At 44.9% G+C, this 12,926-nt stretch overlaps 1 protein-coding gene across 3 annotated transcripts in view; it reads left to right on the forward strand.

Annotated features, from left to right (window-relative positions):
- Positions 1 to 12,926, forward strand: part of slc5a9 (solute carrier family 5 member 9) — a 96,307-nt gene that overhangs the window by 11,132 nt on the left and 72,249 nt on the right. For 2 of the 3 annotated variants that reach the window (XM_048540048.2, XM_048540046.2), the window contains exons 3-4: positions 4,768 to 4,872; positions 11,919 to 12,083. In XM_048540048.2, coding sequence (XP_048396005.2) covers positions 4,768 to 4,872; positions 11,919 to 12,083 — 270 coding nt within the window. Of the gene's footprint in view, positions 1 to 4,327; positions 4,491 to 4,767; positions 4,873 to 11,918; positions 12,084 to 12,926 lie in introns of those variants that run through there. The other variant, XM_048540049.2, reaches the window with a different exon arrangement.

The following is a 12,926-nucleotide window of genomic DNA, read 5'->3' on the forward strand; positions in this document are numbered from 1 at the left end:
AATCTTGTGTCCTCTTTCTATGGCTAGTTTGCAGGTAGGGGGCATTTGATCCAATAGGGTGTAAAATGGGTGTAGGAATCAGTAAAGTTGAGGCCACAGACCGCAAATTTGAATTTTCTCACAAAAGCTCCGCACGAATTTCCGGTTGGTGGCAAAGAAGGGTTTGGATCGGGTTCGGGTCATGACCCCACATGTAAGTCCTCTAATGATGAGGTTGCCATTGACATGCTGAGGCGAAATTTGTATTTAGTGTCCCGCAGTACTTTTATTGGGGCAAGTGGGTTTTAGAAACCTTTCAGAAGCTTTGGAAACCTTGAGAAGCCTGGGGAGGAGTTGAAAACATTCTGAAAGGTGAATCTAAAATGTTCTGGCAGCCTGAAATGTCATTTTCATTGCTTCATACTAGTTAGATATTTTAATTACGTTAACAGGGCTCTGTTCCGAAAAAGTATGTTGACCATTACATTGATCAACATTGTGTAGTTTTTTTTCACTGGGGGAAAGAAAAACTGTTATACATTAAAAACTGCAGGAAACAATGGTCAGACAGCCTCCTGTCATGATCCAAATAATAATTTAAATGCCCAGATGACTTTAACTTTGAACAAAAGGCTTGTTATTTAAACATTAAAAAAAGCTACCGACTGTACTTTTTTTGTTTGACAAGGTATCTGCTTTGGAATACAAAATGTACATTCTGTTATTTTAGTTCCATTGTCTGGAGCTGTAATTTGACAGTTGAACCAATGTGAAAGCTTGGCAGAGTTACAAAAACCATTCCACAGATGCTCTTTACACGTCATGGGACTAAGAAAATGGTTTAATTGCAGTTCTCAGAGATTGTCATATGATTATCTGTGGTTTCTGATTAACTTTTCTTTTGTAACTTAAAGCCACTGAAGTGCAAGTAATATTTTTCACTGGGTTTGGAGATAGACAGGAAAGTGAAGCTGAGGCTATAAGCAGATCAGCCATGATCCTGTCAAACAGTAGAACATGTTCAAGGAGCTGAATAGCCTGCTTTAGCTGCTAACTGATATTTTTGTGTGGAGATTTCTTTCTGTGAAGTATGAATTGCTGTGTGACTGCCATTTTTATTAGATTGTAAAAGCTTTAAATATATCACATGTATCAAATGCCTTCTATTGCTATGCATGGCTGCTGAAGTCTGTGTCTTATGAATATGAAATGAATGGCTATGGAGACAACAGAAAAGGATGGAGGATGCATGGGTCCTGTGAGGGGTCTTGGAATGGACGCAGGAACGATGTGCAGAGCTGTGTTATTATCCCAGAAAACCATAATGGGTCTTCTAAGCAGCCTACCTTAGCACCTGCATTCCTTTCTAATTGTCTTGGGCCTATGCGGGGACACCACAGACTGAAAGCAGAGATAATGGGAACTGCAGATGCTGGAGATTCCATGATAATAAAATGTGAGGCTGGATGAACACAGCAGGCCAAGCAGCATCTCAGGAGCACAAAAGCTGACGTTTCGGGCCTAGACCCTTCATCAGAGAGGGGGATGGGGGGAGGGAACTGGAATAAATAGGGAGAGAGGGGGAGGCGGACCAAAGATGGAGAGTAAAGAAGATAGGTGGAGAGAGTGTAGGTGGGGAGGTAGGGAGGGGATAGGTCAGTCCAGGGAAGACGGACAGGTCAAGGAGGTGGGATGAGGTTAGTAGGTAGCTGGGGGTGCGGCTTGGGGTGGGAGGAAGGGATGGGTGAGAGGAAGAACCGGTTAGGGAGGCAGAGACAGGTTGGACTGGTTTTGGGATGCAGTGGGTGGGGGGGAAGAGCTGGGCTGGTTGTGTGGTGCAGTGGGGGGAGGGGATGCACTGGGCTGGTTTAGGGATGCAGTGGGGGAAGGGGAGATTTTGAAACTGGTGAAGTCCACATTGATACCATATGGCTGCAGGGTTCCCAGGCGGAATATGAGTTGCTGTTCCTGCAACCTTCGGGTGGCATCATTGTGGCAGTGCAGGAGGCCCATGATGGACATGTCATCAAGAGAATGGGAGGGGGAGTGGAAATGGTTTGCGACTGGGAGGTGCAGTTGTTTGTTGCGAACTGAGCGCAGGTGTTCTGCAAAGCGGTCCCCAAGCCTCCGCTTGGTTTCCCCAATGTAGAGGAAGCCGCACCGGGTACAGTGGATGCAGTATACCACATTGGCAGATGTGCAGGTGAACCTCTGCTTAATGTGGAATGTCATCTTGGGGCCTGGGATGGGGGTGAGGGAGGAGGTGTGGGGACAAGTGTAGCATTTCCTGCGGTTGCAGGGTAAGGTGCCGGGTGTGGTGGGGTTGGAGGGCAGTGTGGAGCGAACAAGGGAGTCACGGAGAGAGTGGTCTCTCCGGAAAGCAGACAGGCGAGGGGATGGAAAAATGTCTTGGGTGGTGGGGTCGGATTGTAAATGGCGGAAGTGTCGGAGGATAATGCGTTGTATCCGGAGGTTGGTGGGGTGGTGTGTGAGAACGAGGGGGATCCTCTTGGGGCGGTTGTGGCGGGGGCGGGGTGTGAGGGATGTGTCGCGGGAAATGCGGGAGACGCGGTCAAGGGCGTTCTCAATCACCGTGGGGGGAAAGTTGCGGTCCTGAAAGAACTTGGACATCTGGGATGTGCGGGAGTGGAATGTCTTATCGTGGGAGCAGATGCGGCGGAGGCGGAGGAATTGGGAATAGGGGATGGAATTTTTGCAGGAGGGTGGGTGGGAGGAGGTGTATTCTAGGTAGCTGTGGGAGTCGGTGGGCTTGAAATGGACATCAGTTACAAGCTGGTTGCCTGAGATGGAGACTGAGAGGTCCAGGAAGGTGAGGGATGTGCTGGAGATGGCCCAGGTGAACTGAAGGTTGGGGTGGAAGGTGTTGGTGAAGTGGATGAATTGTTCGAGCTCCTCTGGGGAGCAAGAGGCGGCGCCGATACAGTCATCAATGTACCGGAGGAAGAGGTGGGGTTTGGGGCCTGTGTAGGTGCGGAAGAGGGACTGTTCCACGTAACCTACAAAGAGGCAGGCATAGCTGGGGCCCGCAAACCATTTCCACTCCCCCTCCCATTCTCTTGATGACATGTCCATCATGGGCCTCCTGCACTGCCACAATGATGCCACCCGAAGGTTGCAGGAACAGCAACTCATATTCCGCCTGGGAACCCTGCAGCCATATGGTATCAATGTGGACTTCACCAGTTTCAAAATCTCCCCTTCCCCTACTGCATCCCTAAACCAGCCCAGTGCATCCCCTCCCCCCACTGCACCACACAACCAGCCCAGCTCTTCCCCCCCACCCACTGCATCCCAAAACCAGTCCAACCTGTCTCTGCCTCCCTAACCGGTTCTTCCTCTCACCCATCCCTTCCTCCCACCCCAAGCCGCACCCCCAGCTACCTACTAACCTCATCCCACCTCCTTGACCTGTCCGTCTTCCCTGGACTGACCTATCCCCTCCCTACCTCCCCACCTACACCCTCTCCACCTATCTTCTTTACTCTCCATCTTCGGTCCGCCTCCCCCTCTCTCCCTATTTATTCCAGTTCCCTCCCCCCATCCCCCTCTCTGATGAAGGGTCTAGGCCCGAAACGTCAGCTTTTGTGCTCCTGAGATGCTGCTTGGCCTGCTGTGTTCATCCAGCCTCACATTTTATTATCACAGACTGAAAGCACTTGTGTCTCTAGATATTGCAGAAATAGGAACAGTCAATACATTTGGATTGGCAAAGTCAGTACTGCCTTAACTTGGATTTTCAAATCTTGAGATGAAAATCTCATCCAGGGATTCAAAACATTGAAATAACAGTCAGAGTAATTGACTTCCTTTAATCAGAATTAAAGGCTAGTTTTGCAACAGTGTGTATTTTAGGGAAGTAACAGAACCATTATAGATTGTAACATCATGAGGACTGCAAAGTCATGGCTCTGCCCAGCAGTTTGGAGAAATTCATATGCAACAGGTTAGATTGCTCGTGAAAGAAAACGATGAGGAGGTCTCAGGGGAATTTCATTTCCCTTCCTACATCGTTGATTTCTAAATAAACCAGGACTTCTGACTACACCATTATTCCGATTAAAATGTCTGCAGCCTCTGGTGGTGGTCTGATTCCAGCTTGTTACCCCATCTATTGGGTGGAAAAAAAGGAAAGGAAACTGAGTGAGAAAGGTTATTCATCTCTGAGCAGTAAAAATACCCTCTTTAATCCCAAAGCTCTTCATAAAATCAGTTTTCCCTTTTCCCATTTGCCCTTTGGAGTTACTAGCTGGCTCTTTGCCAAGATACCTTGTTTTCTAACTGCGATAATAAATGTTTGCAGTTAGGAATGAGTAATGGTGAAACCAGTGAGGGGAGGAAAAAGCAGTATTTGGAATCCATTTCCTTATTCACACACTCAGGAAAAAAAATCTGAAAATTATAAAGAAGAGGGTGGTCAGTATGTGGAATGAACCACCAGAGGAAGTAGTAGATGTGGGTACAGTAAGAAGAGCTAAAAGCCATTTGGACAGGTAAATGAATAGGAAAGGTTTAGAGGGATACGTGTCAAACACAGGCAAGTGGGACTAAGACCAAAGAGTCTATATCACTCAACGTCTCTATCATAAGATTTGAATTTTCTGAATAGGTATGCTTAAAATAGTAATTGAACAGCTGGATTAATATTAATGCATCTTATAGATATTGGAAAGTGCTGCAAAATGAAATATGTTCAATTTTTTAAAAAAAATTAACATTGAAACTAGTATAACCTACTTGATTTATCTTTTATTCTCAATATATTAACAGATTGGAGCATCACTCATGTCCAGTAATGTGGGCAGTGGCCTGTTTGTCGGATTGGCAGGAACAGGAGCTGCAGGAGGTATTGCTGTTGGAGGTTTTGAATGGAATGTAGGTTCGGCTGTTATTGTTTCTAACTTACTGTATGCCACTTCTTACCCTAAACTGCATTTTTTTGAACCCAATCTGGCTACATAATGGCCTTCTGTTCTTCCACCCACAATTTTCATTCTCACTCCAAAGCTGTCCTTTTGCTGAAACAGAACTGTCTCGTTTATTCTGTTTCAGGCTGTATTAAGCTGTAACAAATGACTGTTTCTAAATATTAGAAACCAGAAAATAAAATTAAATCATTAAACATCAAAGGCCATCTTTCACATCCTGTCTGGAGCTGACAGTTGTAGTGTTTAGATGGTCATTAGTGGATCACTTGGGGACGGAACTGGTGGGGAGTGGGATGGTGCGGCTTTACCCTCCCTAGACTCAGACTAATTTGGTTGAGAGCTGGAGGGTGGCAGGGTTTTGATTCACTAAATTAAGTTCACTTTCCACCTCTAGGCTTGGAAGATTCTACCCATTAACTCTTGTTTCTCAGAGATAGTAGGAACTGCAGATGCTGGAGAATCTGAGATAACAAGGTGTAGAGCTGGATGAAGACAGCAGGCCAGGCAACATCAGAGGAGCGGGAAATTTGATGTTTTGGGTCAGGACCCTTCTTCAGAAATGGGGGGGGGGAGGGGATTTTGAAATAAATAGAGTGGAGGGACGGTGCTAGCAGGTAGGTAGTGGTGGGGATTGGGCAGTGAGGTGTGAGGGCAGATAGGTGGGAGAGAAGATGGACAGGTCAATGAGGCGGGGATGAGAGGGGGGCCTGGTCTTGGGATGAGGTCAGGGGTCTCAATGTGGACTTTACCAGCTTCAAAATCTCACCACCCCCGAGCTCCTCCCAAGACCAGCCCCCCTCTCATCCCCACCTCATTGAGCTGTCCGTCTTCTCTCCCACCTATCCACTCCTTACACCTCACTGACCAATCCCCACCACTACCTACCTACTATCACCAACCCTCCCTCCATTTATTTCAGAGCTCCCACCCCCTCCCTCATTCCTGAAGAAGGGTCCCGACCCGAAACGTCAGCTTTTTGGCTCCTCTGATGCTGCCTGACCTGCTGTGTATCTCGGATCCTCCAGCTGCATGCTGTCTTAACTCTTGTTTTTCATTGCTTTTGTATTAGAAGTTGGTGGTGACACTGTTGATGTTAAGTAGAACTACAAGACCACTAAGAACAATACAGCATAGCAACAGGCCCTTCAGCCACTATGTCTGTGCCACCATGATGCTATTCTGAACTAATCCCATCTGCTTGCACATGGTCCATGTCTCTCTATTCCCTACCTGTCTAAATGCCTCTTAAACCTTGCTATTATATTTGCTTCTACCATTTACCCTGGCAGCACATTCCAGACAACTACCACCCTCTATGTTTTAAAAAACATGCCTCACACATCCCATTTAAACTTTTCACTTCTCACCTTGAACCTGTGGCCCTGAGTGTTTGACATTTCCACCCTGGGAAAAGGGCCCTGACTCTCCGCCTTATCTTTGCCTTTCATAATTTTATTTACTTCTTCCAAGTCGCTCCTCAGCCTCTGATGAGTAAGAATAGCAATTTTGCCCAACATCTCCTTATAGCTAATACACTCCTGGTAAACCTCTTGCATCCAGTCCAAGGTCTACTTCATCCTTCCTATAATGTGGAGGCCATAATTGCACAGAATTCTTCAAAAATGGCCTCACTAAAGCCTGAAACAGTAGCAACATGACTTGCCAACCTTTATACTCACTGTCCTGACTGACGAAGGCAAGAATATTGTACAGTTTCTTTACCACCTGATCCACTTGTGTTGCTATGGAGAGTTAGGCAGTTACACCCCAAGATCCTTTTGTATGTCAATGCTTCCAAGGATCCTGCCATTTACTATACATTTTACTGTTGCGTTTGTCCTTCCAAAATGCATCATCTGACACTTGTCTGGATGAATCTCCAGCACTGATCCTTGTGGAACATCCACTGGCACAGACCTCCAGTCAGAAAAATGCCCCTCCACAACTACCATCTGTCTTCTAAGATGAAGCCAGTTTGTATCCGATTTACCAACTTGCTGTGGATCTCACATGACTTAATCTTCTGGACAAGCTTGCCATAAGGAACGTTGTCAAATGCTTTAGTGAAGTTGATGTAAACAACATAAGTTGTCCCCACCTCATTAATCATCTTCATTACTTCCTCAAAATAAAACTCAATCAAATTTGTGAGAAGCACTGCCCAGCATAAAGCCATTCCAACTACCCGTATTAAGTCCATTCTTCGGCAAATGTGAGTAAATCCTGTCCCTAAGAATCTCTTGGATAGCTTCTCTACCACTGATGTAAGACTCACTGATCTATAATTTCCTGGATTGTCCCTGTTGGCCTTCTAAAACAAAGAAAGGACATTGCCTGTTTTCTTCTGGGACCTTAACTATGGCTAAAGAGATGCTTCAGCAAGCCCTCAGCCGTCTCCTTCCCAGCCTCCCTCATTATCCTGGGATAGATCCCATCAGGCCTGGGGAATGTATCTACCTTAACATTTTTCAAGATACCGAACACCACCTCTTCCTTACTCTTGACATGCCTGAGCATATCAACAATCCCGTCCCCCAGCCTTATCCTCATCTGTGCCCTCCTTGATGAATACTGTTGTGAAGTACTCTTGAAGGACCTCACCCACTTTCTCCAGCTTCATGTATAAATGCCCTCCATTGTCCTTCAGTGGACCTACCCTTTCCCTAGCTACGCTCTTTCTCCTGATTCACTTGTAAAATGCTTTGGGATTCTCCTTGTCCTACTTGCCGAGAACATTTCATGGCTACTTTTAGCCCTCCTGGCTCCTTGTTTAACTTTCCTGCTTCCTTTATATTCCTCAAGGGCCTTGTCTGATTTCCGTTTTCAAAACTTTACTTATGCTTCATTTATCTTTTTGACTGAACTTTCATTATCTCTTGTCATCCAAGGTTTCCAAATATTACTGAGATAACAAAATGTGAGGCTGGATGAACACAGCAGGCCCAGCAGCATCTCAGGAGCACAAAAGCTGACGTTTCGGGCCTAGACCCTTCATCAGAGAGGGGGATGGGCTGAGGGTTCTGGAATAAATAGGGAGAGAGGGGGAGGCGGACCGAAGATGGAGAGAAAAGAAGATAGGTGGAGAGAGTATAGGTGGGGAGGTAGGGAGGGGATAGGTCAGTCCAGGGAAGACGGACAGGTCAAGGAGGTGGGATGAGGTTAGTAGGTAGATTGGGGTGCGGCTAGGGGTGGCAGGGAGGGATGGGTGAGAGGAAGAACAGGTTAGGGAGGCAGAGACAGGTTGGACTGGTTTTGGGATGCAGTGGGTGGAGGGGAAGAGCTGGGCTGGTTGTGTGGTGCAGTGGGAGGAGGGGACGAACTGGGCTGGTTTAGTGGGGGAAAGGGAAGCGAACTCATATTCCGCCTGGGAACCCTGCAGCCTAATGGTATCAATGTGGACTTCACCAGTTCCAAATCTCCCCTTCCCCCACCGCTCTCCCTATTTATTCCAGAACCCTCACCCCATCCCCCTCTCTGATGAAGGGTCTAGGCCCGAAACGTCAGCTTTTGTGCTCCTGAGTTGCTGCTTGGCCTGCTGTGTTCATCCAGCCTCACATTTTGTTATTTTGGATTCTCCAGCATCTGCAGTTCCCATTATCTCTGATACTCTTTCCAAATATTACTTATCCTTACTTTCATCATCACAGGAACATACTGGTCCTGACCTCTGATCAACTGGCCTTTAAAAGGTTCCCACATTTTAGCCATGGATTAACCCTCAAACAACCACCCTCCCTCTAATTTCTGTCTAGTACTGTTGAAATTAGCCTTCTCCCAATTTATCACTTTCAGCCTAGAACTGGTTTTATCCTTGCCCATTACCGCCTTGAAACTTACAGAACTTTGATTACTGTTCCCAGAATGCTCCCCCATGGAACCCTCAATCACCTGGCCAGGCTCATTAGTATTATTATTTTTATTATTATTATTATTAATTCAAGAAGCTGTCCTGAATACGTTTTCAAATTCTGCTGTATTTATGCCCCTGGCACTAAGAAAGTCCCAGTCAATATTGGGGCAGTTAAAATCACCCAATACAATAACAGTCTTGCTTGGAATGACTCATCTAACACACCTTACCAGATTAATTTCTCACACTTTTGTATAGAACAGGGTATAGTACGGTCAATTAAAAATTTGCAAGTTACCAAACTCCTCTTGAATTAGTTAGAATCATTATTCCCCTTAGTTAGCTATCACGCCCTGATTTGGAATCGAAAGCTCGTTTTTGTAATAGAGAAATGAATAATAAACTAATTTTTTCTGATATTACACTAATTTATTCCACTGGATTTATTCCAGTCATTTACGGAATTGCCTATACTGTTTCGTTCACTGGCAATGAGTGATTCCTGCACCATATTCTAGCAAATCTTTGACAGACATGGACAGACTATCATGGATTCCTAAGCGCTCTTGTCCTGTGAATCAGAGGCTTTTATGGAAAGTTGATAGGGAATACGTCTTTGCTGCTCCTGAATGCTCAATTTATTTCCTCCCTCCACATATGCTGCTTGACCCTGCTAGTTATTTCGGTATCCTCTAATGTTGTTTCACATTTCCAGCATTAGCAAAAATTTCGTTTTGCCTACGATTAAAAGATGAGCTGATCCTGATAACTTGCCTAACAATTGAACTAAACTTGATACTTTGCTTGAGAAACTTGGATCAAGTTTCTGTCCACAGTTCATTTTTCTGAAATTTTACAAATAGTGAATTAATTTCAAGGATGGCCCACAAGTTAAAATAAGACAAAAATATTTATTCTTTGTCACAGTGGATGCTAAATTATCACTGTGGGCTTAATCTTACAGTTTTTGGCTAAGTACAAGTAATGTCAAATATTTTGTTAGGATTCCTGCTGTGAGGCTCAGATGATTTCTTTGCCATATCTTAGCAAACCTACCATGTGTCTCATGTCCAATTCTATCCCCATCCTACTGTGTTCCCAGTACAACTCACCACGCAGTGGATAACCACCAAAAGACCAGCATCTTTTGTTGATGTGATGTCTTTAAAAGGCCACATGTACCCAGGTGAGCTTGGCAATGCAGCACTGCCCCTTGCCAACGATGGCCACAAGGCCAAGCTCTTTATGACACACAACTGTCATGGCTGACTCTCTCTTACACATCCAACCTCATTCTCTTAGCCTACTTGCTATTAAACCCCAGGCCGCCTACCTATCCATAGCTACATTCCCTCTGAACACCCTGTCTAACTGACTGCTAATCTCTTCCCCATTGCCCACTACCCACTGGACTTGTCATTATCCGGCAGGGAAACATCATGTACAGGGAAGCAAACAGATCATTCCAAGCATGGGCTTTTATTTAGAACCACTCAAGGCAAACGCAATCAAAATTGGTAAAGGCTGAAATTCCTCATGATGCAAACAACATGCCAGCATTATAGTCAATGACTATTTGACAGTCCGGTCCTCTGCACCCAACTCACATTTCCCAGAACCACGTGTCATTTGGGCCTTGTCTGGTGTTAGCGCCTGATGCAGATGGGCTCCAACACCCACAAGGAAGGCTTTGTCTAGCTCAGATAACAAGGTGTAGAGCTGGATGTCACCCTCGCACCAGGCAGATCGCTGTTGACAAACATAACAAGCGGCCTGTCTCTGCATACGCACGCGGGAACACGTCAATGCAGTAGCTTTCAGTTCCTCCTGGCAAGCATGACCTAGAAAGGCAAGAATGCTGGGAATATGCAGGTGAGCACTATGTGAGTAGGCACTGAGCAAGCAGGCCTGACATACAGCCAGGTCTAATCCATGAACTGGGTGCCTGTCCAAGTGCACAGTGTCCCTGCCCCAGCCTGTCGATGCTAGTGACTGGTGTGCCCTGCAATATGTGTCTGTGCTTTCTAAACAGACTGCAAGTGGGTCAGAGAGGTTCCACAGTGGATGCGAGGGTTCAATAAATGTCATATGCCAGTGTTCTTGGAAGAGCAGGATGTGCAGCTGGTGACTGTGACTCTTACTCTGAGATGATTCTTTTGGTGTTGAGCAACGCAGAGGCCCCCTTCGAGTTGTGGCAAGCTGAAGCCACCAGGCGAACAGCTCAGACTTCCGTCTGGAGAATTCTCAACGTCTAGGTTGTTTGGCAGATTTATAAGATTGAAAGCTGAATGTTAACAAGGTGAGTTGTGCTGTTAATAAGGTGGTTTACAAATTGTAACTCCCCCTTAATTGGCAAGTCGTTGCTGCCTGGTGAGAAATTTGCCTCACCATTTGGCAGACAGGTAAGAGATGCAGGAAAGTCATCCTTACATCAAAATAAGCCTATTGCCCAGTTCTGTCCATAAATTATCATTAAAACCTATGTCACTCAGTCCCCTGTAAGATTCTGCCTGTGGCCTGACATTTACTCAAGATGAAACTTAAAGTAGGCAGCACACATAAAGCAATTTTTAAAAAAATTACTCCTGGGACTGGCCACCTCTAGTTGCCTTTAAGAAGGTGGTAGTGAGCTGCCTTCTTGAACTGTTGCAGACCATGTACTCTAGGTAGATCCATTAGGGAGAAAATTCCTGGATATTGATCCAGCGACAGTGAAGGAACAGTGATATATTTCCAAGTCAGGGTGGTGAGTGACTTGGAGAGGAATTTGCAGGGGGTGGTGTTCCCGACTTTTTGCTGGCCTTGTCCTTCTACATGGAAGTGGCCGTGGATTTGGAAGGCTCTGTTTAAGGATCTGCTCACAGTCACTTCTTTTTTCCCAACAGTTAATTGTTTATTCTTAAATATTAAATGATTTTGAACACTGGACAAAATATAAAATAATCCCCATAACACATTATATATTACACATTCAATATTCAGTTTACAGAAGAGTTGGAAACGAAACTAACAATGTCCATGTGTTCTTTGGGAACTGATTGGAAATTTTACATTTCTTCAGCAGGATTTAATATGATTTGTCAATGTGATATTACTCTGAACACAAGCGGAGAACTGACTTCTTGTACTTCTTGTTTTTTTAGGCTTCTTGGGTTCTCGTGGCACTTGGCTGGATTTTTGTTCCTGTGTACATTGCTGCTGGTGTGATCACTATGCCTGAGTATTTGAAGAAAAGGTTCGGAGGACAGAGAATCAGAATCTACATGTCTGTGCTTTCCCTTATCCTGTACATGTTCACTAAGATATCGGTGAGTGGGAGAAATAATGCTGTGTTGTCAGGGTAACTGAGGCTACAAGATTTTGGCAGAGGGAGTGTAATTGGGAAATATGAATGCCGCTTAGGTGGGAAGAATAGAAAAACAGCACAGAGATTAAATGGAGAGAGATCTCAAAATTTGGTGGTCTAGAGAATGCAGTATGCTGGTAAATGAATCGCGAAAAGTGAATACGCACATAATTAGGAAGACAAATCATATATTGGCGTTCATTACATGAGGAATGGAATATAAAACCAGGGAACTTTTACTGTTGTTGAGATGGTATCTTGGTGAAAACATTTTGAGTACTGTTGCAGTTTTGCAACTCCTATTACAAAAATGTATAATTGCATTGAAAGCAGCTCAAAGAAAGTTCACTGATTAATAACCAGGAAGAAGGTGTAGTATTACGAAGAACTGTTGTACAGTTTGGGCTTGTACCTGTTGGAGTATAGAAAAAATGAAATGTAATCTCATTGAAATACATATGATTTTGAGAGGACTTATTAGGGTGCATACCTTGGGATGTTTCCTCTCGTGGGAGGGTCTAGAAATAGGAGACAGAGTTTGGGAGTAGGAGCTATCTATTTTAAGATAAAGATTGAGAATTTTTTTTTCTCTTAAAGCGCTATCAGCCTAGAATTCACATCCCTGGAAAGCAACAGAAGCTGGAGTGTTGAATTTATTCAAGGCTGAATTAAAAAGATCTCTCGTAGACAAGGGGGTTAAGGATTATGGGAGACAGAGAGGAAAGTGGAGTTGAGAGTACTACCAGATCATTCATGACTGTATTGAATGGTGGGCCAAATGACCTATTCCTGCACTAAGTCTCAT

Source organism: Stegostoma tigrinum, chromosome 8, assembly GCF_030684315.1.
Source record: "Stegostoma tigrinum isolate sSteTig4 chromosome 8, sSteTig4.hap1, whole genome shotgun sequence".
NCBI lineage: Eukaryota > Metazoa > Chordata > Chondrichthyes > Orectolobiformes > Stegostomatidae > Stegostoma > Stegostoma tigrinum.